This window comes from Mesoplodon bidens, assembly GCF_964165515.1.
Source record: "Mesoplodon bidens genome assembly, chromosome: 13".
Lineage (NCBI taxonomy): Eukaryota > Metazoa > Chordata > Mammalia > Artiodactyla > Ziphiidae > Mesoplodon > Mesoplodon bidens.
Genome location: NC_138169.1, coordinates 41,053,275 through 41,080,734, shown reverse-complemented (window position 1 = coordinate 41,080,734; position 27,460 = coordinate 41,053,275). Strand labels below are relative to the sequence as shown.

Below are 27,460 nucleotides of genomic sequence, written 5' to 3'. Positions count from 1 at the left end.
TGATCAATTTCATGAGATTTAACATCATTATCATAATATCACTGTTGTAGAATAACCCTCAATTTGGGCTTTTCTTGTCTCATATAATTAGATTCAGGATATACATTTTGCCATAGGTTGTATTTGGCATAGGATGAGGTTTTATGCCTTACACCAGTGCATATTAGGAGGTACATGATGTCATTCTGTTCCATTACTGGTGAAATTATCTCTGATCACTCTGTGGTCCACTGTTAAGCTACCTTCCCCCTTTTGTAATTAATAAATAATCCTTGGGGAGAAAAACTGAGACCATGTAAATATCCTGAAATCAGGATAAAATCACTTTAAATCAGTGATTTTAGCATTTGTTGATAATTCTTGCCTGAGTCACTCTTTACTATAGAGATTGCAAAAGGGTGATTTTCTGTTGTTAATGAAGTACATTTGGTAGGTTCTCACCTGCATTTGAAGTGTACTGCTATTTAACCTACGCTGGGCGTGTATGTAAGTGTCTTGTCAGGATGGAGTTAGGCTTCATGATCTCTCTGATCCCTACTAACTCTGGATTCTGATTGAAAAGAAAGACAAAGAGTTAGTTTATAGTCATATCAAATTTAAAATTTATAGGACAGGGACTTCCCTGGTGGTCCAGTGGGTAAAACTCTGCACTCTCAATGCAGGGGGCCCAGATTTGATCCCAGGTCAGGGAACTAGATCCCACATGCATGCTGCAACTAAGAGTTCTCATGCCTCAACAAAGATCCTGAGTGCCACAACTAAGACCCAGGGCAGCCAAAGTAAATAGATAGTTAGATAGATAGATAGATACAGCCAAAATAAATAAATAGATAGATAGATAAATAAGTATTGAAAAAATAAAAATAAAATTTATAGGACATTATTTTGGGGAGGGAGTATTTGCTTTAAAAAACATGTATTAAGGTATAAAGTATATGGATAAAAGTACACATTATTAATGCACAGCTTGCTGTTTTCACAAGGGGAACACATCCACGTAAACAGCACCCATGTCAAGAAACAGAACATTATGGGCACTCTAGAAGCCTTGAGTCCGCAAATTGGAATATTTGTTTTTATTGGCTGGATCAGCAGTCTTCTTTCAGTGTCCAGAAGGAACACAGGACAGGAACACAAGCAGCGTTTTCAACTCCAAATCCAGTTTTCCTTCATTTGTGAGCCTAGACAATCTAGAGAGAAACATTTACCACCCTTAAAGTCTAGAACGAACATTATTAAACATTGTTTGATTATTCAGTGAATACTTATTGGCTAAATATGCATTGTGCCAGATACTGTCATAAATGCCTAGGATACACAGAAGAGTAAGAACAGGTACCTGACTTCGAGAATGACTGCAGGGATAAATTAACAGCTCCAGGTAATACGTGCAGTAGTACAGGTGTGTAGGGAAGGGTGGGGACGTGACTGTTCTCCAAAGCTCACAGTCCAGTGGCCTTAGAGGAAAGACTGAAGAGCATGAATCCCAGCAAAAGAAAGCAGTGTTGGGAGCATGTGTGGAGGCATGGCAGCCTTCCTCCAAAGTGGAGAGGGAGGGAGTGGGTGTGGAAATAAAAACGTGAGAAAAGAAGATGATGGTATATTAGTAATGTTAGTCCGTTCTTAAGACAAAGTTAAACTGGTTCCAGCTATTCCTGTATTCAAGCTGTGTGTTTCCTGGGCATGTGTAGTGTCTCGAACAACTGTTAGCACATAGTAATTACTAACTATTAATAAATGTTCATTATTTCTCGGGGAGACCTAGGAAACCTTTTATAGTTCCTCCCTTGCAGCCTTTGCACAGGACATTGTACACATATTTTAAGGGGGATTATTATTAAGCCTTTCTATGAAATTGTTTCTTTTCTGTAAGCCAAAACAGAACTCAAACATAGCAGAAATGAGACCTTATTACATATTCTAGTCCCTTAAATCAGACTGCTCTCATTCCCTGCAAGTACAAGCAGCACAGAGTAACGGTAAAAGCATGGACTCTGGAACCCACCTGCCGAAGGTCCAGTCCCAGCTTCTCCACATCCTGGCTGTGTGGCTTAGGTTAAGTTCCTTAACCTCTTGCTGCCTCAGTTTCTTCATCTATAAATTGTGAAAGTAGTAACACTTCAAAGAGTAGTTATGAGGATTTAATGCGTTAATATTGTTTAAGTGTTTTGAAAGGTATTTGGCATGTAGTAAGTGCTAGAGTATTTGTTAAAGAAATAAAATATTCTTATGTAGAAGTATGTAAGTATATATAAACCTAAATATATTTATATGGTTTGTATGTCTTCCTACCAATGCTATTTCTTATTATTACTTTTTGCATTCTAAGGTTCTGGAAGGTATGAGCACCTCTCCCCACTTACCTACCTTTCCAAGGCACATATGTAATAGTATTTCAGAATGCAAAAGTAATTCATAATTCATAATTCCTTGTGTTGGGTGTTGTAGTGAGTAATGTACTTAAGGACCTCTGAATTGAAAACAAAAATTCATCTGAACCTGAGGGAAGTTGAACTCTGTAGTCTGAAATAAAGGCAGTGAGAATAACAGTAAAGTCTAACAACATTTGAATTACAATTCAAAACATTGTGACTTTTTTTATCATGATCACTTTATTCTCTATACATCTTTGTGATAAATTTGCTAATAGGATCCAGACTAAAAGTAGAATAATATGTACTTTTCCTTTTGCAGCTGTAGAAAGGACTCAACAAAGAAAGCTTGAAGAATTACTTTTAGCAGCAGCTAGAGAAGGCAGAACAGCAGAACTCACAGCTCTGGTAAAAACAAAAACAAATGTATTATTTCTTTACTCTTCAGGGAATTTTTTTTTTCCAGAAAGGTGTGAAGTTTATTAAGATATTTTTTTAGAAAGGATGGAACAGTAAATAGGTACTGAATTTGGGATAGTTCCTTTTTTACAAGTTTTACTGCAGGAGGCCCATTTAAATCAGCATTTCGCATAATCAAAGGAGTACAGTTTTTCCCTAGAAATATAGGTATTTCACTCTCCAGGTAAAAGATTATTGAAAACATTAAGTGACTGCCCCAGTTAGAAACAGATAAGCGAATACCTTCAAGATATATAAAAAAGGGTAACTGCTACTTAAACATCAATTTTCACAAAATTATTCTTGTGCCTAATTCAGACAATTTGCTTAGAAAAGCTGAGGAAATCTTTTACTTAACGTTGAGTTCATAGTGTAGTCAAATTGTGGGACCAGAATACTCGAGATCATAATAATAGAACAAAAGTCTTTAAATATCTGAAAACACAGCATGGTAATAGTTTAATCAGGATATATTTTAAATGATTACAGTTTTCTCTGAATTTCTGATTTACTACCCCACTTGTACTTGAGAACCTAATGGTTAAGAATTTAGTTTTCATGGTAAACATTTAATGTAAGGATAGTTTTTTTTCCTTCATGATTAATCCAATTTAAAATTGGCATATAATATATAGGATCCTATAAAGGAATACCTTTCTCTAATTTTGATGAACAATTATTTCTGAAAGGTATGCTATACTTCTAGAAAATAACATACAAACAAGGGACAATATTTCTGAAATATTTATATCATGTTAGAACAGACTGAAAACTTACCCATTTCATTTTTTTCTTCTTAGGAGACCTACTTTCCAGGTTCCATTTCCTGAAAATAGTCTCATTAAACACAAAACTCTGAATGTGGTCTAAATTCAAGACTGAAGCATGGCCATTTGCCTTAAAGTTACTTCAGCTCGTTTGAAAAGGCCTCACTGGTTTCCAAGTATAGTGCCTAAAACATATTTTGAACTTTGTGAAATGGAGACTCCTTTAAAAAGAACTTTTTAAAGGAGTCAGCTGGGAACAACAAATTTAGTAGACCTTTAACATTTACATGTTTAACATTTACGGTTTTAACGCTTCTGAATGACTGCCTGTGGTAGACCAATTTGTAATTTTGCTGTCACAAGTGTGAATTGCAAGACTGGTAGGGGCGAAAGAATCTTAGTGGAATCCCAGTGTCCAGGGGTGAGTGGGGTGGCCCTGGTGTAGTGCGTGGTGTCTGTTGTCAGGGTAGCGTGGGACCTGAGATTCCATGGCAGCTTGAGGACAGCATGGGGAGTGACGTAGGTTGGCTGATTTTGTGAGCAAGAAGCCACTGACAGTTGATATGCTAAGGAGCCCTGCTACTCATCAGGCTCTGGAGCATGAGGGTCCGCCTGAATTTTCAGTTATACTGTACCATCGTGGGTTTCATGGAAGAAAGTCTGTCTTTGGTATGTAATCTGCATTGTATTTCTTCAATTGTCAGCTCAACAGGCCGAATCCTCCTGCTGTTAACTGTTCGGATCAGTTAGGAAATACACCCTTGCATTGTGCTGCTTACCGGGCTCATAAACAATGTGCCTTAAAGCTTCTAAAAAGTGGAGCAGACCCTAATCTGAAGAACAAAAATGGTAAGCATGTTGGTGAAAGCCATTGTTGGTCATTTTGAAGCTGTAAAGAAATGCAGTGTTTTGTTTTAGTACCCAGCCTTTGTTAAACTGTGTGGTCCCTGTTTAATTTTGAAGTCAGGGCATTTACACAAAAGAAAAAATTTATTAATTTGCTTCTCAGTTAAGACCTAAATGTTTAATAATGCCTATTTCATATGAGGCACTAATGATGCCTAAGATCTGATTTCCACCCTCAAGGGAAAGAAAAGTACAGTTGACTCTTGTTATTTGTGGTAGTTATGTTCTATAACGTTGCTGTGACCTCTGAATTAGTGGATACTGAACCATTGCTTATAAAGGAAATACAGGGTTAAGTTCCTGTGAGCCTTTGGTCACAGCATTTTCATCCACTGATCAACACGTAGCCTTGTTTTATGCGTGCTTCTGTTTAAAAACAGCTTATTCAGTGTACGTTATTGCCTCATTAACACTGAGCTCACTGCCAAGAGCACTATAACTCATGCCTGGACTAAGCTCGTGTAACACATACTCTGTTCAGAAGGCACATCACAGGCTTTTTGCACTTAGGAGCACTAGACAGCACTTCAGCCCTGTGCTTGGGGGCCAGTTTCAACAGTGGAATCACCAGAAACAAAAAGCGAAAAATGTGGCACTAGGTAGACTGTGACGAGGACACTTGTTCACAGTACGAGAGCTGAGACAAGAAGGCAGAGCACCAGCGTTTCCACTTCAGAGAATATGTACATCAGAAGACCCAAGGTTTCTACCCATCCGGATGTGTCTGTGAATGACCGAAAAATTGCCACGAGTATTGACTTTGAGATTAAAGTACATTTTAACAATTGGCGAGTTTGCAGATGTGGAATTCACAAATAATGAGGATAGAGTGTACGTGCACGAAGCATCAGACAGAATTGAATAACCATAAGGGAAGCTGTAAAAGGTGTGTTGGGTAATCAGTGGAGGAACAGCTCATTAGGGCTTTTTTTTTTTTTTTTTTGGCGGTCCGCGGGCCTCTCACTGCTGTGGCCTCTCCCGTTGCGGAGCACAGGCTCCGGACGCGCAGGCTCAGCGGCCATGGCTCACGGGCCCAGCCGCTCCGCGGCATGTGGGATCCTCCTGGACCGGGGCACGAACCCGTGTCCCCTGCATCGGCAGGCGGACTCTCAACCACTGCGCCACCAGGGAAGCCCTCTGCATCCCATTTTAGGATGCTTCCCTCTGCCAACCATCAGCCTGGATTAGAACTTGTCTGTGTTCCCATAGGACCCTGTGTTGACCTCTTTATAGCTTCAGTTGTTCTCCGTGGCAGTTGTTGACTTATGTAGCTGTCTCCCGTGAGACTGAGCTCCTAAGGGGAGGGCTAACATTTTACTGTCTAGTTTACCCAGCACCTAGAGTAATGTGTAGCATTTGATACCTTCTACGAGTTGCATGTTTGTTGAAGGTTTGGGGCGATTAGAAATAGCTTCCTGAAGGAATACATCTTTTATACAGACCCTGGAGTCCTAGTAAGATAAAAAAAAAATTAATCTCTAAATACTTCAGTTTGTATCTCTAACAAAAGGCCCCCCAATATGTTTTTTTTCCTTTTAAATAAAACAATACTATTATTATCTAGTAAGATATTGGTAAGCTGAATTTTGGGAAAGGGTGTTGTAGGCAGAGGGAAGATTATGAGCAAAGGTAGTAAAAGGTGAAAAATGTAAGTCAAGTTGAGGCAACATCTGCAGTTTGACACATCCAAGGGTATGAAGGGGAGCAATACTGGGGAATCCTGTAACTGCAGATTAGCTTCTGTCGTGGCGAGCCTCAAAATGCCAGACTGTTTTGCCCCTTAATTTCAAGGTCAGGGAGGCTCTGAGGAGTGGAGGGATGAGGTGCTTTAAAAAGATTAATATGGTTACAATATCTAGGATGGGTTGTGACCGGCCCAAGACTGTAGGGAGGGACCAGTAGGGCCGTTGAAATGGTCTTAGGTGAGAGGTAATTAGGACCTGAACTTTAGTAACATCATCAGGTGTAAAAGGAGAAAGAAAATTTACTATAGAATCTCACGCTTCTTCCTCTCTTATTTTGACTTGGCCCTTACGCCTTAGACTGGCACTGTTCTGTAGAGATACAATGGGACCCACATATTAAAAGTAAAAAGAAACATGAAATTAATTTTTATAATGTATTTTATTTAAAGCAGTATATCCAGAATACCATGTCAACATGTAATTGGTGAAACAAAAATTATCCATGACGTTTTACATTCCTCTTTTGGTACCAAGTCTTTGAAATCTGGTGTGTGTTTTACACTTCACAGCACATCTCAGCTTGAACTAGATGCATTTCAAGTACTGAATGGCCACATGTGTGGTTAGTGTCCACCGTGTTGGACATTGCGGTGCTAGACGTACTGAGCTGTTGGAGGCTCTCTAGTTAACCATGCTGTCCTCACTCTGCTTATGCTCCCTCTGCCAGGAATGCCCTTTTCCTTCTTGTCCATCTGGTAAACTCTAGTCTCACCTTAAGAATTAGCTCAAACTCGGCTTCCCCAGAGAGGCTTTCCCTGTATCCCTGAGGTAGACATAGGTTCTTCCTGGAATAAGTTATAAGAGAAATTGGGGGATGCAGAAGGGGAAGCACTCAGGAGACATGAGGGAAATGCCAGTTCCATGGAAGCCAAAGGAAGAGAGTAAATGCAGAGCTAAAGGGGTAGGATGTTATTGGTGTTACGAGCATCTTAGGCTGAAGAAGATAAACACTGAGAAAAGGCTGTGGAATTCAGTGACACAGTGCCCAGTGGTCCTTTCTGAAAGAGCAGTTTTCACTGGGTAGTTGAGTGAAGGCTAGGTTAGGGGCTAAGGACTGAGTAGGCAATGAGGAAGCTGAGGCAGCATTACTTACCTGCTTCTTTGCAATATGTAAGAACAGAGGATAGCTCCATGGCCAAGTGGAAGATTTTTTAGGCACGGGGAATTTAAGTATGTTTGAAGTTAAGGAAGACCAAGGCAGTAGAAAAAGAGCTTGATTTCATTGTGACAGTTAGAAATGTAATTTTTAAAAAGGTTAATGTTTTGGGGAATAGCAAAAAAAGTAGGAACATATTTGAGAAACGATTTTTAGTTTTTTTAATGGAGGCAATTATAAACACAGCTGAAGGATGTAAAAGAAGACCTAAAAAATGGAGAACCCTCCATGTTTTTGGTGGAGAAAGACCTCAACATTGAAAAGCTAACAGTTCTCCTCAAATTAATTTATAATTCAAAACAGTCCCAGCCAGAATCCTCAAAAGGTTTTCATAGAACTTGACTAGCTGATTCTAAATTTATACAGAAAAGTCGAAGGCAGAGAATTTTAAAGGGGGAGAGAAGCAGTGAGGGCTTGCCCTTGCTGGATAAAAGGACCAATTATGAATCTCTGGTAAGTAAAGTATTCATTTCTTCAACAAATATTTGAGTGCTTATGTGCCAGATACTACTCCAGGGACTAGGGACCTAGAACAGTGAAGAAAAAAAAAACAGGCAAGTTCCTGCTTTCATGGAGCCTACATCCTAATAAGGTAAGGCCAATAAAATGCAAATAGAAAAGCAGGTATTTAATATGTCATATGTGATAAGTGCTCTGAGGGGGGAAAAGGCAGGGAAATGGGATCTGGAGTGTGTTGCATGTATAGAGGGCTCCTCCTTTGTATGGGGTGGCAGGAAAAGCTTCTCTGTTAGGATGGCAATTAAAACTTGAAGTGAGGGGGCAAGCCATGTCAATATCTAGGAGACAAGCTTGGTTCTAGGCAGAGGAAACAGGTGAGAGTGTGCGTGATGTGTCAGGAAAAGCAAGGAGGCCAGGATGTCCAGAGCAGAGTGAGAGAAGGAGAGTGGTTGGAGGAGGGGGTTAGAGAGGCAGTGGGAACTGGATCATGAAAGGCCTTTCAAGTTATTGTAAGAATTTTGGCTTTTACTCTGAGAGATGGGAAGATGCAGGAGGGTTTAGAAAGGAGCAGTGATGCGATCTGACCTATGTTATGAAAAACGATCCCCCTGGTTGCCGTGAGGAGACTAGACCATAGGAGGGCAGGGAGGATAGCTGTTGAGAGGCTGTTGAGATAATCAGGGGGTGAGAGGTAATATTGGCTTGGATCAGGATAGTGGCAGTAAAAGTGGTAAGTAAGTGGTTGGATATTTTTTTTAACATATTTTGAAGGTAGAGTGGTTAGGATTTTCTGATGGCTTGGATGTGAGGTATGAAAGAAAGGAGTCAAGGATGACTTTCCAGTGTTTGAACTGAGGACCTGAAAGAATGGAATTTCCAATTTATGAGAAGGAGAAGACTGCAGGAGGGGCTGGTTAGCAGTTGCTGAGAATTAGGGGCTTGGTTTTTAAGACATTAAGAATTTGAAATACTATTATACAATCCAAATAATAGAGTTGGAAGTAGAAGTTCGATTTTAGGGGAGAGGTCTGGGTGGAGATACAAATTTGGGAATCATTAGTGTATACTGTAGAGTTATTTAAAGTCATGGAATATATAAAATCACTAAGCAAGATCTTGAATTGGTATTCGTTCAGGGTAGGTGAACAGTTTAGAAATTAAAACATGTGCACATGGGAACTTAGTAGATGACAAAAGTGGTGTGATAGGTGGATGAGGAAAGAATCTAGTAATTAGCTGTCCATATAGTAACAGATAATTTTAGGTACCCATTTCATATTGGATACTAAATTCCAGGTAGTTTAAAGACCTATATGTGCAATACAAACTTCAAACATCAGGAGAGGCTTCTGCTTTTGGCCATAATGGAGTTACAGGGACCTGATTTACCTCCCTTTCTCCACCCTGTTATCATTGTATTGGCAGACCTAGCCAGTGCAATAAAGCAAGAAAAAGAAATAGAAGACATTCAGACTGAAAAAGAATTCTTATTCTTCTGATCATCCAGGTAAAAAAATTCTAAGAAATTTACAACCTGGTAGAACTAATTAGTGAGCTAGTTCAACATACAAAAATCAATTCTATTTCTGTATACTAGTCAGAAGTAGAAAATGAAAAAGCATATTATTTATAATGGCATTAAAATTTCATGAAATACTTGGGAATAAACTTGATAAAAAATATGTGTAAGACTTGTACACATTGAACATTGGTGAGAGAAATTTAAGAATATCTGTATGGGGAAGGGTACAACTTTCAGGGATCAGAAGACTTGACAGTGTTGTCAGTTTTCCCCAAGTAGATCTAGCAATTCAGTGCAATCCCAGTCAAAGTTCCAGCAGGCCTTTTTGTAGAAAATGACAAATTGATTACAGATTTTATTTGGAAATGGAAAAGACCTAGTATACCCAAAACAACTTTGGAAAAGAACAAAGTTGGAGGACTTAGGCTACCTTGTAGTTACAGTCAGGGTTCTCTAGAGAAACAGAACCAATTATATATATTTTTATATATATATATATATATATATATATATATATATATATATATATAGAGAGAGAGAGAGAGAGAGAGAGAGAGAGAAAATAATTATATCCCATGGTATAATTCAGACTGAATCCAAAGGCCTGATCCCTGGGGAGGGGGGCAGCCAGAGGCCAGAGAACCAGGAGATCCAATGTTCGAGGGCAGAAAGAGGTGGTTTTCCCAGCTCAAGAAGAGAGAGAATTTGTCCTTTCTCTGCCTTTTTGTTCTGTTCAGCCCCTCAGTGGATTGGATGATGCTTCCCACATTGGTGAGGTCAGATCTTTACTCAGTCTACTGATTCAAATGCTAATCTCACCCAGAAACACCCTCACAGACACACCCAGAAATGTTACTGTTATTTACTATCTAGTTATTCTTTAGCCTAGTCACTGTGGTAAGGATAGATATATAGGTCTATGGAACAGGAGAGAGTCCAGAAATATATAAATATATTTACACACAATTGATTTTTGTCAAAGGTGTCAAAGGCAACCAGTGAGGAAAGGATAAAATTGTCAACAGATGACACTGAAAAAGTTGGATTGCTATATTCAAAACAAGGAACATCTGTAAAAATTAGATCTAGATGGGTCACAGAAATGAACATAAGAGTTAAAACCATAAAACTCTAGAAGAAAATACAGGAGAAAATCTTAGTTACCTTGGGTTTTGCAAAGATTTCTTAAATATGACACAAAGGATGAGTGATAAAATATTGATAAATTGGACTTTGTCAGAATTAGAAAGTTTTTCTCTTCAATAAGCACTGTTATGAAAATGCAGGCTATTTTATGGGAGGAAATATTGGCAAAACATGTACAAGAGTGCACCTGTATATAGGATATATACAGAACCCTTATAACTAATAGGAAGATAAACAACCCAATTCTAAAAAGGTTCAGGCACTTCTTCAAAGATATACACATGGCAAAAAGCACATGACTAAAGGCTCTGCATGGAGGTATAAAACCTAAATTAAAATTCCTTTACATGAAAAACATGCATTTACATAAATGCAAGGAGTATGTACTGTGATGTTTATTTCAGCTCTATTTAAAATCATAAAAAAGAATCATGATTACCTTTGAAAGTTAGTAGCAGTTTACAGAATGATTTAACATTGAGGGGTAAACTTCTAAAAGTAATGGAAGGTGGGTACAGATATCTGGAAGGTTCAACATTTGTGTTGAAGAGGTTATAGTGTTCTTGATAAAAGTCAAGATGGTGCTTTCTGAAAGTGTAATTTTTTAAATCATAAGAGTAATAGTATCTGCATTTTAGGAAGTTTTAAAAATACAGAAAAAAACATAAATTACTCCAATACGATCTCTGGTACTTTGGCATATTATATAACCTTTGAATCTATTTTCATACCTATTTTAGAGCATTTTTTTAAAATTGCAAAACAAATGCTTTTTTTTTTTTTTTTATGGCCAAAGTGAGGAAAGTGAAAGCACCAAAAAAGTACAATCACCTATACCCAAACATCCAAAGATTTAGTTTTTAGTTGTTGTTCTGTTGTGGATTAGATTTTTTTTAAGTTTTAAACAATAGATACCAACTCAAGAGTGTGAGCAGGGACTTCCCTGGTGGTCCAGCGGTAAAGAATCCGCCTTACAATGGAGGGGACTTGGGTTTGATTCCTGGTCAGGGAACTAAGATCCCACGTGCCGTGAGGCAACTAAGCCCACGTGCCACAACTACTGAGCTCATGCGCCTCAACTAGAGAGCCCACATGCTGCAAACTACAGAGCCCATGCGCCCTAGAACCCGTGTGCCACAGCTACAGAGCCCACACACCCTGGAGCCTGTGCACCACAACTAGAGAAGAGAAAACCTGCATGCCACAGCTAGAGAGAAGCCCACGCATCACCATGAAAGATCCTGCATGCCTCAATAAAGATCCGTGTGCCATACAAGCATGGCTGCTAGGGCCTTCCCCTGGGGGTTGTGAAAAGGGCAGAGGATGCTCAGAGAATGGTGAAGGAGTATGGGCCGGCAAGCACCTAAGAAAGTATCTACTATTCCTTTTAGTTTATGGCTTGTAAATAGAGTTGACATATTAAAATCCTGCTCTTTATTAAACATCAACAGTTTTCCATATCGTTACAGGAAGCATAGTCTTCATGGCTCACCTTCTGCATAGTATTTCATGTGGATGTAATATAATCCGCTCCACACCCACAAACCTTCAGTGATAAGGACAATAATAATTTCTATATTTTTTTATGACTGAATTTTCCTAGTCTTTTTAAACAAGGATGTTTTAAATTTTTTTTTTTTTTTCCAGTACGCGGGCCTTTCAGTGTTGTGGCCTCTCCCATTGCGGAGCACAGGCTCCGGACGTGCAGGCTCGGCGGCCATGGCTCACAGGCCCAGCCGCTCCGCGGCATGTGGGATCTTCCTGGACCGGGGCATGAACCCGTGTCCCCTGCATCGGCAGGTGGACTCTCAACCACTGTGCCACCAGGGAAGCCCTCTTTTTAGTTTTTTAAGGAACATCCATACTGTCCTCCATAGTGGCTCTACCAATTTACATTCCCACCAACAGTGTAGGAGGGTTTCCTTTTCTCCACACCCTCTCCAGCATTTATTGTTTGTAGATTATTTGGTGATGGCTACTCTGAGTGGTGTGAGATAATACCTCATTGTAGTTTTGATTTGTATTTCTCTAGTAATTAGTGATGTTGAGCATCTTTTCATGTGCCTTTTGGCCATTTGTATGTCGTCTTTGGATAAATGTCTATTTAGGTCTTCTTCACATTTTTTGATTGGGTTGTTTGTTTTTTTATATTGAGCTGCATGAGCTGTTTGTATATCACCAGTATCTTTCACCTGGACCTTTGCTATTGCTTTGTAACTTGTATCCCTTCTTTTCTCTTGCCCACATTTACAGGGTTTTTCCATACAGTAGCTGCAGTGATTTTTTTTTTTACTTTTTATTACTGAAATTATCAAAGCTTAATAAATAGAATAGTATAATTGATGTACTCCTCACCCTCTTTCAGGAATTGTCAATAATGGCAACTCCCCCGATGTCATCTTATTTTGGCTATAAATATTTAAGTACATTTGTATAAGGTCTTCTTTTAAAAAAAACACCATAACCATGTGATAGTTGCACAACTCTGTGAATATTCTAAAAATCACTGAATTGTACACTTTACATGAGTAAATTGTATGGTGTGTGAATTCTCTCTCAGTAGAGCTATTTAAAGAAATAGCCACAATGGCATTATCCTATTAATAATTTTATAATTTCTCAAAATCATCAAACAGCCAAAGTTCACATTTCCCCAGATGTTCTGATTAAGTTCTTTTAACACTTCGACAGGGTTTGAAACATAAGTCAGATCATGCCTAAAACCTTTCAGTGGCTTTCCATCGTATTTAAAATAAAACCCAAACTCCTTGTACTGGTTCACAAAGGTCTGACCCACAGAGGCCTTGTATGATGTGGCTTCTTTCTTCCTTTGCCTTTCTCTCTTACCTACCTAATTGTTGCTACCTCAGGGCCTTTGCATCAGCTGTTCCCTCTGCTTGCAGTTCCCTTCCCCTATATTCTCACAAGGCTGGATCCTTCCTTTCAGCTTAAACATCCCTCCCTCAGAGAGAGGCTTTCCTCGATCAGTCCCCCAGTCTCCAATCTAAAGTGGTATCCCAGTCATTCTCTCAGAACATTCACTTAAAAATGTTGGCATAGGGCTTCCCTGGTGGCGCAGTGGTTGAGAGTCCGCCTGCCGATGCAGGGGACACGGGTTCGTGCCCCAGTCTGGGAAGGTCCCACATGCCGCGGAGCGGCTGGGCCCGTGAGCCATGGCCGCTGAGCCTGCGCGTCTGGAGCCTGTGCTCCGCAACGGGAGAGGCCACAACAGTGAGAGGCCCGCATAACGCAAAAAAAAAAAAAAAAAAAAAAAAATGTTGACATACCATGGTTTATTTGCTATATCCTTTTTTTATTAAGTTGTGTCTTTCCCTTTTTCTACGCCTCCCCCCACCCAATTTTTTTAGTCATGTTCACTACTGAATTCCCAGTACCTAAAATATTTATTGGCACATAATAGGCTCTCATTAAGAGATAGTTTTACAAGAAATTGTCCAACATGTACCAGGTGTTTGGTATTTTTAAAAAGGTTATTTGATAGAATGTTATCACCTTACTGCATAAATAGAGTTCCAGAGTTCCAGTCTGATATGTTATCATGAAAGGGCTGGGTTTTTTGTTTTAAATTTTTATGTGTAGCTTTTGTTTCTCTAGTAATTAGAAGCTCTTTGAGGTTATGAGATGATTATTTTTTTAGTTTGCATCCTTCATATAGTGTGCTGCTCACTTCAGAACTCAGTAAATAACTTACAAACAAATTGCGTTTTTGTTGTTTGGAAAAACGTAGAGTGCTTGCATGTGTAGGCTTGAGAAAGTTACCATGATACCTTGCTGGTTTCATTCTCAGTTACCACTTTTTCCTTTTGTCCTCAATTGTGGACCATCACGCCTTTACTCTGTGAGTTGTCTGTGCTACCTGTTCTCCAGTGAGGTAGTTTAAGAGCAGCTGTGGTGGCTGAATAATACTCCCCCAATGATGTGATTAGTTAAGTATCTTGAGATACCGAGATAATCTTGAATTCTCTAGGTGGGCCCAGTGTAATCACAAAGGTCCTTCCTTTTGGGGGAGGAGGCAGGAGGATCAGAATATTGAGGGAGAAAAATGTAAGCATGGAAGCAGAGGTTGGAATGATGCACTTTGAAGTTGGAGGGAGGGACCACAAATCAAGGGGATGTAGGGGACCTCTGGAAAAGCCAAGGGAACAGGTTCTCCTTAAGAGCCTCCAGAGGAAGGCAGCCCTGCCAACACCTTGATTATTAGCCCAGTGAAAGTGACTGTAGATTTCTGACCTCCCAAACTGTAAGAGAATAATCTGTATTGTTTTAAACCAGTAAGTATGTTGTAATTTGTTACAACAGACATAGGAAACTGATACAGTGACTTAAGGCAAGAAAGCTGGAAAGATCACAAAGCCTGTACAGAGTGTTCAAAGTTTAGTTTGATTTGCTGGCTTAGTTACTGAAAAGGATGCTGTAACGAATTGAGATGGCAGCTTCAGGTTGGTGATTTGGGGTGTAGTTGATTGAATAATGAAAGAATATTATGTGCTACAATACAAGCATCAATTTTATAGTAGAATTAAGCTTTTGATGGCTTTTTTCCTTGTATTTTACACAGATCAGAAACCTCTTGATCTTGCCCAGGGTGCTGAAATGAAACACGTTCTTGTTGGTAATAAGGTATGTATGTGGTAATGGATTACATTTATATAATGTAGAAAAAAATTTTGAATTCTTGAAATACATAGATGCGTTTTTAATGAAAACATGTTTTTCCGATAGGTCATCTACAAAGCATTGAAACGATACGAAGGCCCTCTCTGGAAGGTAGGTTGGGATGGTTTTTTAATTATAAAACTGGAAAAAAAGATTCTCAGGTGCTCTCTTGTTAAAACTCGTTTTCATTATTTTCTGAAGTATATGTGATTTAATAATTATTCAATCTTATCATGTAAACCATTTTTATACTGCTGGACTTTATTAGGCATCCAGTGATTGTAGCAGTTAACTGTTGGTCTAACACTTTTAGGTGACCAAGTTTGTACAGAGAAGAGTGGAGGAATTTTTTTTTTCTTACTTAAGCATAGGGTTACAGTATCATCTTTGTTATGAACATTGATCCAGGGAGGACTCAGGAGGAATTTAATATTTGAATTGTCACAGAGCACACATATAAAATCTTTCTGGTTCTAAAGTTTCTTTGCTTTTTGGAGTTCAGTTATTTTCTAGAATTAACTATTTTGGAGCATATAGTTTCTTCTGCATTTGCAGCTGCTCCTATGTATTTTTGTACATGTATGTTTATATTGTATAAAATTTAGGATAATTCTCTTTTTTTAGAAACTCATTCAGGCCTTTGAGGAAATTGTCTTTGAAGCCCACAACTGATATGTTTCCTATAAATATCCTTGTGCAGTATTGTCAGAACTATAAACTGCGTTCATTGTTGTTCTTACCAATATGGCATTTCTTCTGTTCCTGTCACCCTGTAGTAGTATGTTTTCATTTCTGCACCCAGTTCCTCAGTTCATGTTTGTTCCTTTTTGAGTGTGGAGTGGTACTGTCCGGATGAAAGGCTCAGATAGAACTGTCATATATTAATTACTTTTTATCAGTCAAGTATTTGAATCTAGATGTATCAACTTGGAAAAATCTTTGTTGTTTTTCCCTTAGAGTTCAAGATTTTTTGGCTGGAGATTATTCTGGGTAGTGTTAGAACATGGAGTCCTCTCATGGTATAGGAAACAGTAAGTATTATGATCCTAATACTTGTTGAATTTCAGCATCTAAATTTTGAATGATTAAAAGTTTTCACTAATCTCTTTTCCTTTTGCCTTGATAATTTATATTTATTTTGAAGGCCCGATGCAGTCCATAATATTTATCGCCAGGGATGCAAACACCTAAATCAAGCAGTATGCACGGTAGGATGACACATGCATCTTTTGCTTAAACTGTGAAATCAGTCCTGCAAGTGATTGCCCTAAATCATTGGTATAAGCTGCCTTGTAAAATCTTGAGGTAGAAAGCACTTGTGCGGTTGAGTTGGCCCTCCGTATCTGCAAGTTCTGCATCTGCTAATTCAACCAACTGTGGATCAAAACTATATAGGAAAAGGAATTCCAGAAAGTTCCAAAAAGCAAAATTTGAATTTACCGTGCACCAGCAACTATTTACATAGCATTTACATTGTATTAAGTATTATAAGTAATCTAAAGATGATTTAAAGTGAGGAGGAGGATGTGCATAGGTTGTATGCAAATACTGTGCCATTTTATATAAGGACCTTGTGCATCCATGGATTTTGGTATCCTTCACGTGTCCTGGAACCAATCCCCCCACAGATACCGAGGGGTGACTGTATATGTTTTTATTTGAGAACAAGTAAAGTTGTGGAATTCCATTTAAAAAATATAATCAAGTTAAAAAAAACTCTACACATTGTGGAATAAGAGATGCCTGTTCCAAAAACATTTATACAGAACTTTTACCATTTTGTATGTGTATGTATATATGTATGTATGTGTATATATTCACACATAATGTATGCATATACATATCTACATATATATGTGTAGGTGTGCGTGTATTTGTACATGGGTAAATCTGGAAAATGGAAATTTTTCTGGGGGTAAAATTTAAAGCCTATATCAAAATTGGGATTTTTAGGTTCTCCATATTCAGTTCTGTCTGTTTTGCTTTTACCAGCCAGAAGAAAGAATTTTTCCTCCTTTGAGATTAGTCTAAGACTGGAGCCTAGACATGCTTTTTTGCTTGCTGCTTCAAGTTCTTTAGGGTTGTCAACATGCCACGGCAGTGCACCCCCTCTTTAGAGCACAGCCCCTCCCTTTCCGTGTGAACTCCCGGAGGACCAGCAGCATCGCCCTTGGGCCGTCACAGGCTCAGTCACCTGCCCCTGCACTCAGGCCTCCTTACACATGCTGGTCCCTTAGTGTCCTCACTCCCCTTCCTCCCTTCACATTAGACCAGAGGGCCAGGGAACCGCTCTCTAGTCTTAGCCGTCTAATCTCCTCGTTTCTTCTGTTAGTGCAGTCCCGGCCATTCTCTTCTGTTCCAGCTTTTGATTCATTTATTTAACACTAAGTTTCGTCTATCTTAAAACAAAAAATTAAACAAGTTGCTCCCTCACCCTTTTAAAATTTCCCGGTTTTTGACTTCTTTAGAATTGATAGCTTCTGCTGTGTTATGCTTCACCTTGTTTTATAAATTTTGCTTCTTGTATAAGTGTCTACTTAGAGGCTACATTTATGAATCCATATTGATACAAGGTAGCAGGCATTCAGTGACTACTATGAGGCAGGCTCTGTTCACTTTCTAGACTCTTAAGGTAGAAGCTTAGGTTATTGATTTGAGACTTTTCTAATACAGGTGTTTACACCTATAAATTTTGTTTAATTGTGGTAAAATACACATAACATAAAACTTACCATCTTAACCATTTTTAAGTTCAGTAGCATTAACTCTATTCACTTTGTTGTACAGTAGGTCTCTAGAACTTTTTCATCTTGCAGAACTGAAACTCGATACCCATTGAATAGCGCCTCTCTATTTCCAGTACCCTGCCACCTGGCAACCACCATTCTACTTTCTGTTTCTATGCTTTCGACTATTTTAGATACCTCACATGAGTGGAATTGTACAGTATTTGTCTGGCTTATTTCACTTAGCATAATGTCCTCAAGGTTCATCCATGTTATAACATGTGACAGGGTTTCTTTTTTTTAAGGCTGAATAATATTCCATTGTTATGCATAGACCACATTTTCTTTATCCATTCCTCTATCAATGGATGTTTTGAGTTGCTTCCACCTTTTGGTTACTGTGAATAATGCTGCTATAAACACGGGAGTGAAAATGTCTCACCAAGATCCTGCTTTCATTTCTTCTGGATATATACCTAGACGTGGAATTGTTGGGTCATATGGTAGTTCTATTTTTAATTTTTTAAGGAACTTCCATAACATCTGCGCCATTTTACATTCATACCAATAGTGCTCCAATTTCTCCACATCCTCACCACAACACTTTTTTTTTCTGTGGGTTTTGTTTGTTTGTTTGCCATTCTAATAAGTATGAGGTAGTATCTAATTGTAGTTTGATTTCCATTTCCCTGACGACTAGTGATGTTGACCATTTTTTCATGTACTTATTGACCATTTGTATGTTGTTTTTGGAGAAATGTCTGTTTAAATCTCTTGCCCATTTTTTTTTTTTTTTTTTTTTTTTGGTGGTACGCGGACCTCTCACTGCTGTGGCCTCTCCCGTTGCGGAGCACAGGCTCTGAGGTGCGAGCTCAGCAGCCATGGCGCACGGGCCCAACCGCTCCATGGCATGTGGGATCTTCCCGGACCGTGGCACAAACCCACGTCCCCTGCATTGGCAGGCGGACTCTCAACCACTGCGCCACCGGGGAAGCCCTCTTGCCTTTTTTTTTTTTTTTTTTTTTTTGTGGTACGTGGGCCTCTCACTGCTGTGGCCTCTCCCGTTGCGGAGCACAGGCTCCGGACACGCAGGCCCAGCGGCCATGGCTCACGGGCCCAGCCACTCCGTGGCATGCGGGATCCTCCCAGACCAGGGCACAAACCCGTGTCCCCTGCATTGGCAGGCGGACTCTCAACCGCTGCACCACCAGGGAAGCCCTTGCCCATTTTTTAATCAGTTTTTTTTTTCTTTTCTTGTTGGTGTTGACTTGTAGGAGTACTTTGTATATTCTGGATATTAACCCCTTATCAGATACGTGATTTGTACATATTGTCTCCAGTTTCATGGGTTGTCTTTTCACTCTGCTGATAATGTCCATTGATGCATAGAAGTTTTTATTTTTTATATAGTCCAGTTTATGTTTTTTCTTTTGTCACTTGCGCTGTTGGTATCACATCCAGGAAACCACTGCCAAGTTCCAATGCAATGAAGCTTTCTTCCCAAGTTTTCTTACAAGAGTTTTATAGTTTTAGCTCTGACACTGAGGCATCGGTTTTTCCTGAGACCTTTCTCCTTGGCTTGCAGGTGGCGGCCTCCTTGCTTTGTCCTCACATGACTTTTTCTCTGTGTGCAGGCATCCCTGCTTTCTCTTCCTCTCCTTGCAAGGACAGCAGTCATACTGGATTAGAGTTCCACCCATATGATCTCATTTTTACCTTAATTACCTCTTATAAAAGCCCTATCTCCAAATGTAGTTTCATTGGGGATTAGGGCTTGAACATATGAAGCCCTTAATCTGATTGAGTAAGTTCTTTTCCTTTCCTAGTTTACTGAGATCCCTCATTATGAAAATCTGTTGAATTTTTTTAAATGCTATTTTCCATGTTATTGAAATGATCATATGGTTTTACTCATTCTGTTAATATGATTAGTTGTATTGATAGACTTTAGGGTGTTAATAAAGTCAATCTTATATTGCTGGGACAAATCCCAGTTGGTTATGATAAATTACCATTTTAATATATTGTTTGTTAATACTTTGTTAAGAATTTTTGCTTTTTTGTTCATGCTGGATATTGGTTTATATTTCTCCTGTGATATTTTGTCTGGTTTCATATAATGAATTGGAAAATGTTCCTTTTCAGTTTTCTAGAAGAGTTTGTATAGGACTAGGTTACTGCTTCCTTAAATGCTTGATAGAATTCACCTGTGAAGTCACATGGGTCAGGAGGTTTTAGTGTGGGGGTGGGGGAGGATTGTAGTTACAAATTTAATTTCTTCAGTTGCTGTAGGGCTATTCACATTTTCTGTTTCTTTTTGGGTTGGTGTTTGTAATTTTTGCCTTTCAAGAAATTTGTCCATTTTCTTCTGGGTTATAAAACTTAGGGTTAGTAATATTCCCATATTATGTTTTTTTTATATAAATAAGTTTTATTTTATTTTATTTTTTATTTTTTATTTTTTTATTTTTTTTTGCTTTATAACAAATTTAATCAGTTATACATATACATATGTTCCCATATCCCCTCCCTTTTGCGTCTCCCTCCCGCCCTCCCTATCCCACCCCTCCAGGCGGTCACAAAGCACCAAGCTGATCTCCCTGTGCTATGTGGCTGCTTCCCACTAGCTATCTACCTTACGTTTGGTAGTGTATATATGTCCATGCCGCTCTTTCACTTTGTCACAGCTTACCCTTCCCCCTCCCCATATCCTCAAGTCCATTCTCTAGTAGGTCTGTGTCTTTATTCCTGTCTTACCCCTATGTTCTTCATGACATTTTTTTTCTTAAATTCCATATACCATATTATGTTTTTAATGTCTGTGTGATAGGTAGTGTTATATGCTCTTTTACTTTTTATATTGGTAATTTGTGTTTTCCTTTTTTTCCTAGATCAGTCTGTCTAGCACTTTATCAGTTTTATTGATCCTTTCGAAGAACCAGCTCTTGATTTCACTGAAATATTTCTCTTGTTTTTGCTATTTCATTGATTTTTTAATTCATGTTAAATAATTTCTCCATGTGTTGGGCTTGCTTTGCTCTTTTATAGTTTCTTAAGGTTGAAGTTTAGATTATTCAAATTATCATCCAGTTCAAAATATTTTCTAATTCCTATTATGATTTCTTCTTTGAACCAGTGAATGTTTAGAAGTGTGTTGTTAAATTTCCAAGTAATTGGGGTTTTCCTAATTACTGTGTTTTTGATTTATAATGTAATTCCATTTTGGTCATTGAAAATTTTCGATATGATTTCCATCTCGTCAAATTTATTGAGACTTGCTTGATGACTACATATGGATTATCCTAGAGAATGCACTGGAAAATAATGTGTATTTTGCTATTGTTGGGGGTCATGTCCTATAAACATTCAGTCATGATGGTTGATAGTGTTGTTCAGATCTTCTGTGTCTTTGCTGCCTTTTTTTTTCTAATTGTATCAATTGCTGAGAGAAGGGTGTTTAAATCTCCAACTATACTTGTAGAATTATTTATTTCTTACTCTGTTACTGATCACATACATATTTATGATTGTTGTCTTCCTGATTAATTTACCCTTTTAGCATTATGTGGTGGTCCTCTTTATCTCCTGTAATAATGCATTTTGTTTTGAAATCTATTTTGCTTGATATTAATATAACCACTCAGGCTTTCTTATGGTTACTGTTTGCATAGTATCTTTTTTTCTATCTAGTTACTTTCAACCTAGCTGTATCTTTATATTTATCTTCTGTCTCTTGTAGATAGTATATATTTGGGTCCCTATTAACCATTCTGACATCTTTTGCCTTTTAATTAGATTTCTTTTGAGAACGTGGTCCACTTTTTTACTTCATATGTCAAGTTATTTTGGATTGTATCCTTAATGTTAAGTTCTGGAGATCCTGGATTCTTTATTTTTCTCCATTAAATGTTATTTCCATTGTTTTAGGTCATTTTCTTGGCTGGGTTTGGATTGTAAACTCTGTTTCTTGGATGGCAGCTCTGGTCTGTATTTCAGTGACTGCTTGGAATATATTTTGTGCATCATTAAGAGATGTGAAAAGACAGAGTTTGGGATTCCCACATCTCTGTCTCTTTCCATTGGGTGACTCCCCTGCTCTCTTTAGTATTTATGGCTGCCCAGCTCTGCTTTTTTAATTTCCAAAGACAGACTGTTGTCCAGGTATGCCCTTGCTGCTGTTGTGTCACCCTCGGGGACCATACTAGTTCCAGGTGAACAATCTTGGGGGTGGGGGCTTGCTCGCAAAGCTCCTCATTTCCTTTCCTCCAAGGCAACTTGCTCTCCCATGGAGTCGGCCAGCTCTTGTTCACACTCCAGCTCTTCCTTTTCTACTCCTCATGCTTTTACACTCAGTTCAAACATTTTCTATACTCAGCTCAAACAAAAGTTTCAGGAGAGTGGCATGAATAAGAAATTGGAGTTCTTGTATTTAAAGGACTTCATAGCCCAAGCGCATGCTATGTTATATTTAATAGGATAAAAGGAAAACTACATGCCTAGTGGACTGTTTATTAGTATTTACTGTGATTAACTAAGAATATGAAAGCCAGATTTGATGTAGATAAGCTACAGTGCATTTGATACTCCCAATGTATCAGTTTTTCTCAGTATTTTAAATGTTCACTCGGGTATTATTGTCATGTTAATATTGTTAATTTTATGTATAGGTAATTTTAGGGTTTTGTTGTATGGGCATGAGTGATGTTGTCTTACTGACTTCTTTATATCCAAGGTAAAACCCACTGATAGCTGCCTCTTCTTTATTAAATGCTTCGATGACACTGTCCATGGCTTCAGGGTTCCTAAGAATAGCCTTCAGCAGACAAGAGAGGTAATTTTATGGATTCATTTATCTTTCATAAAACTTAACATTTAAGAACATGAAGAATGTAAGGTAGGCTCAATATTAACATCTAACATCTTGTTGATTGTACCTTTTTAACGGGAGTGATTATATGAAACTTTTGAAATTTGGCTTAGGAATTAATTCCTTATCAACATGTACCTGCAGGTATTTTCTGTTCTTCTTCTTTTTTTAAAAATTTTGCTTCTGTGAAGGTAAGAGGCCCTTATTAGTTTTTGGAAAAAAGCCTAAATGATTATTTAGTCTACCCCTGAATTTATAGGTGAGGAAAACTGAAGACCAAGATTGAAGTGACCTCTCAAGCTCATGCAACTTGCAAGTAACAGAACCTGGCTCCAGCCCAGGTGTTCTGATTTATTACAGTGTAATTACACTGTAATTTTTTTTTTTTTCCGGTATGTGGCCCTCTCACTGCTGTGGCCTCTCCCGTTGCGGAGCACAGGCTCCGGACACGCAGGCTCAGCGGCCATGGCTCATGGGCCCAGCCGCTCCACGGCACGTGGGATCCTCCCGGACTGGGGCACGAACCCGCGTCCGCTGCCTCGGCAGGCGGACTCTCAACCACTGTGCCACCAGGGAAGCCCCTGTAATTTATTACAGTGTAGACTCAGCCTTTCTTTGTGGTAAACTGAACAATAGCAGCAAGCAAGAAATAGGGATTGATGTGACGGAAATTCATTGTGTAGTTATTTAATGGAGACTCCATATCCCTTTAGATCAAAGCAATATTCGTAGACTTATCTTGTTTTTTGTAAATTATGTAAGGGGTTAAAAGGATCTGTTTTCCAGAGCGGTTAACTTTGGCCTTGCAGAGAACCCTAAACAATACAAAACGTGACTGTCCCAAAATTTCATAAAAGGGTAAGATTTGACCCTGAAAAATGCTGCAAGAAATGAGGTAGAAGTAAGATAGATATTTTTAGGTCAAGCATTCCATCTTTTTGTGAAATCACTAATTTTTAAAAATATTTGTTATTTATTTATTTATCTATTTATTTTGGCTGCACCGGGTCTTCGTCACGGCATGTGGGATCTTTAGATGCAGCACGCAGACTTCTTAGTTGCGGCACACAGACTTCTTAGTTGCCGCATGCATGCAAGATCTAGTTCCCTGACCCGGGACTCAGCCTGTGCCCCCTGTGTTGGGAGTGGGGAGTCTTACCCACTGGACGGGAAGTCCCACTAATTTTTTAAAAACATAGTAAAAGTTAAAGCATCAGAGTAATTGTTGGTTCTCTTAAAATGGTCTGTCTTGCGCTTATGGCAAGTTGGTAAATTGTTTCTGGATGCATCTTATACAGTAACTTATTCAACAGTGTTGAGAACCTATAATTCTAAGTGCAAGATTCTCCACCCATTGTTTAGTTTTTTGTTTTTTTTTTTTTTTTTTTTTTTTTTTTTTTTTGCTGTACGTGGGCCTCTCACTGTTGTGGCCTCTCCCGTTGCGGAGCACAGGCTCCGGACGCGCAGGCTCAACGGCCATGGCTCACGGGCCCAACCGCTCCGCGGCATGTGGGATCTTCCCAGACCGGGGCACGAACCCGTGTCCCCTGCATCGGCAGGCGGACTCTCAACCACTGCGCCACCAGGGAAGCCCCAAATATTTTCCAATTTTCTTTTTTTTTTTTTTTTTTGATCGCTGTGCGCGGGCCTCTCAGTGTCACGGCCTCTCCCGTTGCGGAGCACAGGCTCCAGACACTCAGGCTCAGTAGCTGTGGCTCACGGGCCTAGCCGCTCCGCGGCATGTGGGATCTTCCTGGATCGGGGCACGAACCCGTGTCCCCCGCATTGACAGGCGGACTCTCAACCACTGCGCCACCAGGGAAGCCCCATTGTTTAGTTTTTATAATGTGTTTCAGTATTAATATGAATGAATATGTAAACTTATAGATGGTATTTTTTAAAGTATTGGGAAAATTTTTTATCCAGACATGTCATGGACAAGAGACCTGCATCATTATTTTGTTGTTGGGAATTTTTGTTTTGTTTTGTTTTTTTGAGGCCGTAATATTTTTTTTTTCTCCATGTACATTTTCTTCTTCCCAGATTGTTGTCATAATATCTGTTTTGAGTAAAAGTGTGTTTTACTTTTATTTAAATCCTTGTATTATTTCAGGACTGGCTGGAAGCAATAGAAGAGCATTCTGCTTACAGCACTCACTACTGTTCCCAGGACCAGCTGACAGATGATGAAGAGGAAGATGCAGTTTCTGCTGTAGACTTGAAGGAATCCTTAGAGGTAAATAGGAAAACCTGACCTGTATACCGAACTCTATCACTCAGGTTTTACCAAGAATTTTTTTTTTTAAATATGAGGTTTTGAAATTAAGATTTCTCGCAGCAGAAGTAGTATTACTTTTCCAGTAATATTCTCATGCTACTTACACTGTCTCTGTTACAGTAATAACTATTAGATGTCTCAGTAAACAGTCTCTAAAGATAGGCATGTGCCTACGTGTATCATTTCTGGTTAAGATTTTTATGTTGTAATCAGATTGTCATTCTCTTTGAAAGCTGCCGCCCCTAGGGGGAGCATGCATTGCTTGCCTTACTGCCCTTTATGACTTCACTGTATATTTCAGATATAGTGATAGTGATACCTTTCCTGGTCTGTAGTTTCATTTAAAAGCACCTGTAATCTGTAACTTCATTGATTAGAGGTAAGGTAAAGCATCAGTAATGAATGGAGAGGCCCTCATCTGAAGTGACATCAATGCCTCATCCATAGAGAAATACCAACATAAGTAGTTGAAGTGAAATAGCTATTTTTTTCTTGGCATCAGTTTTCTGGCTATACCTTTTAAATGAATGGGTTTGGAAGAATTAGAACTACGAAAGGATGATGTGTTTCAATCTGAATAATTATGTCAGAGCATATGAATTTGCCTACTAAATTTAATCTTTTTTTAACATCTTTATTGGAGTATAATTGCTTTACAATGGTATGTTAGTTTCTGCTGTATAACAAAGGGAATCAGCTATACATATACATACATCCCCATTATCCCCTCCCTCTTGCGTCTCCCTCCCACCCCCTAGGTGGACACAAAGCACCAAGCTGATCTCTCAGTGCTGTGTGGCTGCTTCCCACTAGCTATCTATTTTACATTTGGTAATCTTTTTTTTTAATGAAATGAATTTATTGCAGGATTTGAATGTTTCTAAATCAACAACTTTAGTGAATTTAAGTTCACTAATACCTAAGGAGTTTTATTGGGGACCTATAACTTTAAAGTAAGAAAGAGATTTTGACACTTTTGATCCCTAATCTTAATTTATGATGGAACGTTAGAGAATTTGAGCCCTTCCATGTTTTGCTGAAGACATTCCCCAGTAGTTGACTGTTGCTTTACCAGCACTCCTTCTATTTTAAGGCCGAATATGGTGACAGCCGTAAACATAATTTTCAGATCAGTGAACTTTGCAAAAGTAACATCTACCAGAGCATCTAAATAACATTAAAACTGTTCAGGTAAATAAAGAAGGTTTAAATATCTCTGGCCAAAATCATGTTAAACAAGTAAAAAATAAAGCTGTGCTAAATATTTTAACTTCTGGTCAGGTTCCCTAAGTGAAAAGAAATCTTTCCCTATTTATCCACTCTCAATATAAGGTAAATGATAAAACCTGGAAGGGCTTACAAAGCACAACAATTTCCCAGGATTATGGTAATTTTAAGACCTATTTAATGGAAGTTACAGGTAAAATAAAAGCATACTAACTTGCATATCATTAAAAAATTTCCTTGAAGAAATGTTTCTTCTTTAGCTCAATTTTCAAATTTTAGGGTTATCAGCCACAACTGTACCTTTTATTTTATTCTTTATTTGAATATTGTGTAAACTTTAAAGGCCTGAGGATTTTGCCTTCTAGATTTTATAGCACCTGAAGTCAATGAGAGTATCAGCCAGTGTTAAGTACTTGAGGTTTTGCAGGCTATACAGTTATCTTTGTCCAACAGAATTTGAATGCTAACTCTGGGAATTCTGACTCCGTCTCAGTTTGTGGAGGTTGGTCAAAAATGGGCAAATCTGAAATGAACTTTGATGTATGTTGATGGGTAGCTTGTGGTAGACGGGCTCCAAAATGCCCTCAATCCCTGGGTTCTTTGGTTGCAAGGAAATACTCAGACCAATTTGTGAAATAGGCCTATTCTAGATGTCTATAGACTTTCTAAAGGAAATGAGGAGCTCTAGGACTGGAATGTTCTGAAACTTCCTGAATTAACGTAAAATTAACCTCATTTCCTCAACATGCTTTTGGACGAGTAAGTAGATCTATAAGAAATTGGGGGAATGGGGGCATGTCCACACTGAAAAAATGACCGTGTTATATGATGCTCTTGGTCCCACTTTAGCTCCACCTAAATGAGGGTCTCCAAAAACTTAAAACATTTTCTCTTAGCCTTCAGTCTGTCACTGCCTTGAGGTTAGGCCTACAGGGAGAAAAGTGTAAGACAAATCATAGAAATACTGGCCTTACAGTTGTTGCCTTAGTGGCAACTTGAAAATATTTCAGAAATAAAAATTGGAAGAGAAATTTAAGCAAGTATTGGTACAGAACTTCACTGTCCAGTACGATAGCTACTAGATACATTTACATTTAAATGAATTGGAGTTAAATGAAAAACTCATTTCCTCATTTTAACTAGCCACATTTCA

General features: G+C 38.6%; 1 protein-coding gene across 3 annotated transcripts in view; it reads left to right on the top strand.

The window, feature by feature from the left end:
- The window catches only part of OSBPL1A (oxysterol binding protein like 1A), a 221,135-nt gene that overhangs the window by 42,109 nt on the left and 151,566 nt on the right, over positions 1 to 27,460 (top strand). For all 3 annotated transcript variants that reach the window (XM_081252524.1, XM_081252523.1, XM_081252525.1), the window contains 8 exons: positions 2,695 to 2,780; positions 4,303 to 4,447; positions 15,112 to 15,173; positions 15,276 to 15,320; positions 16,167 to 16,240; positions 16,354 to 16,417; positions 22,668 to 22,766; positions 24,916 to 25,038. In XM_081252524.1, the coding sequence (XP_081108650.1) occupies positions 2,695 to 2,780; positions 4,303 to 4,447; positions 15,112 to 15,173; positions 15,276 to 15,320; positions 16,167 to 16,240; positions 16,354 to 16,417; positions 22,668 to 22,766; positions 24,916 to 25,038 (698 nt within the window). The remainder of the gene's footprint in view (positions 1 to 2,694; positions 2,781 to 4,302; positions 4,448 to 15,111; positions 15,174 to 15,275; positions 15,321 to 16,166; positions 16,241 to 16,353; positions 16,418 to 22,667; positions 22,767 to 24,915; positions 25,039 to 27,460) is intronic.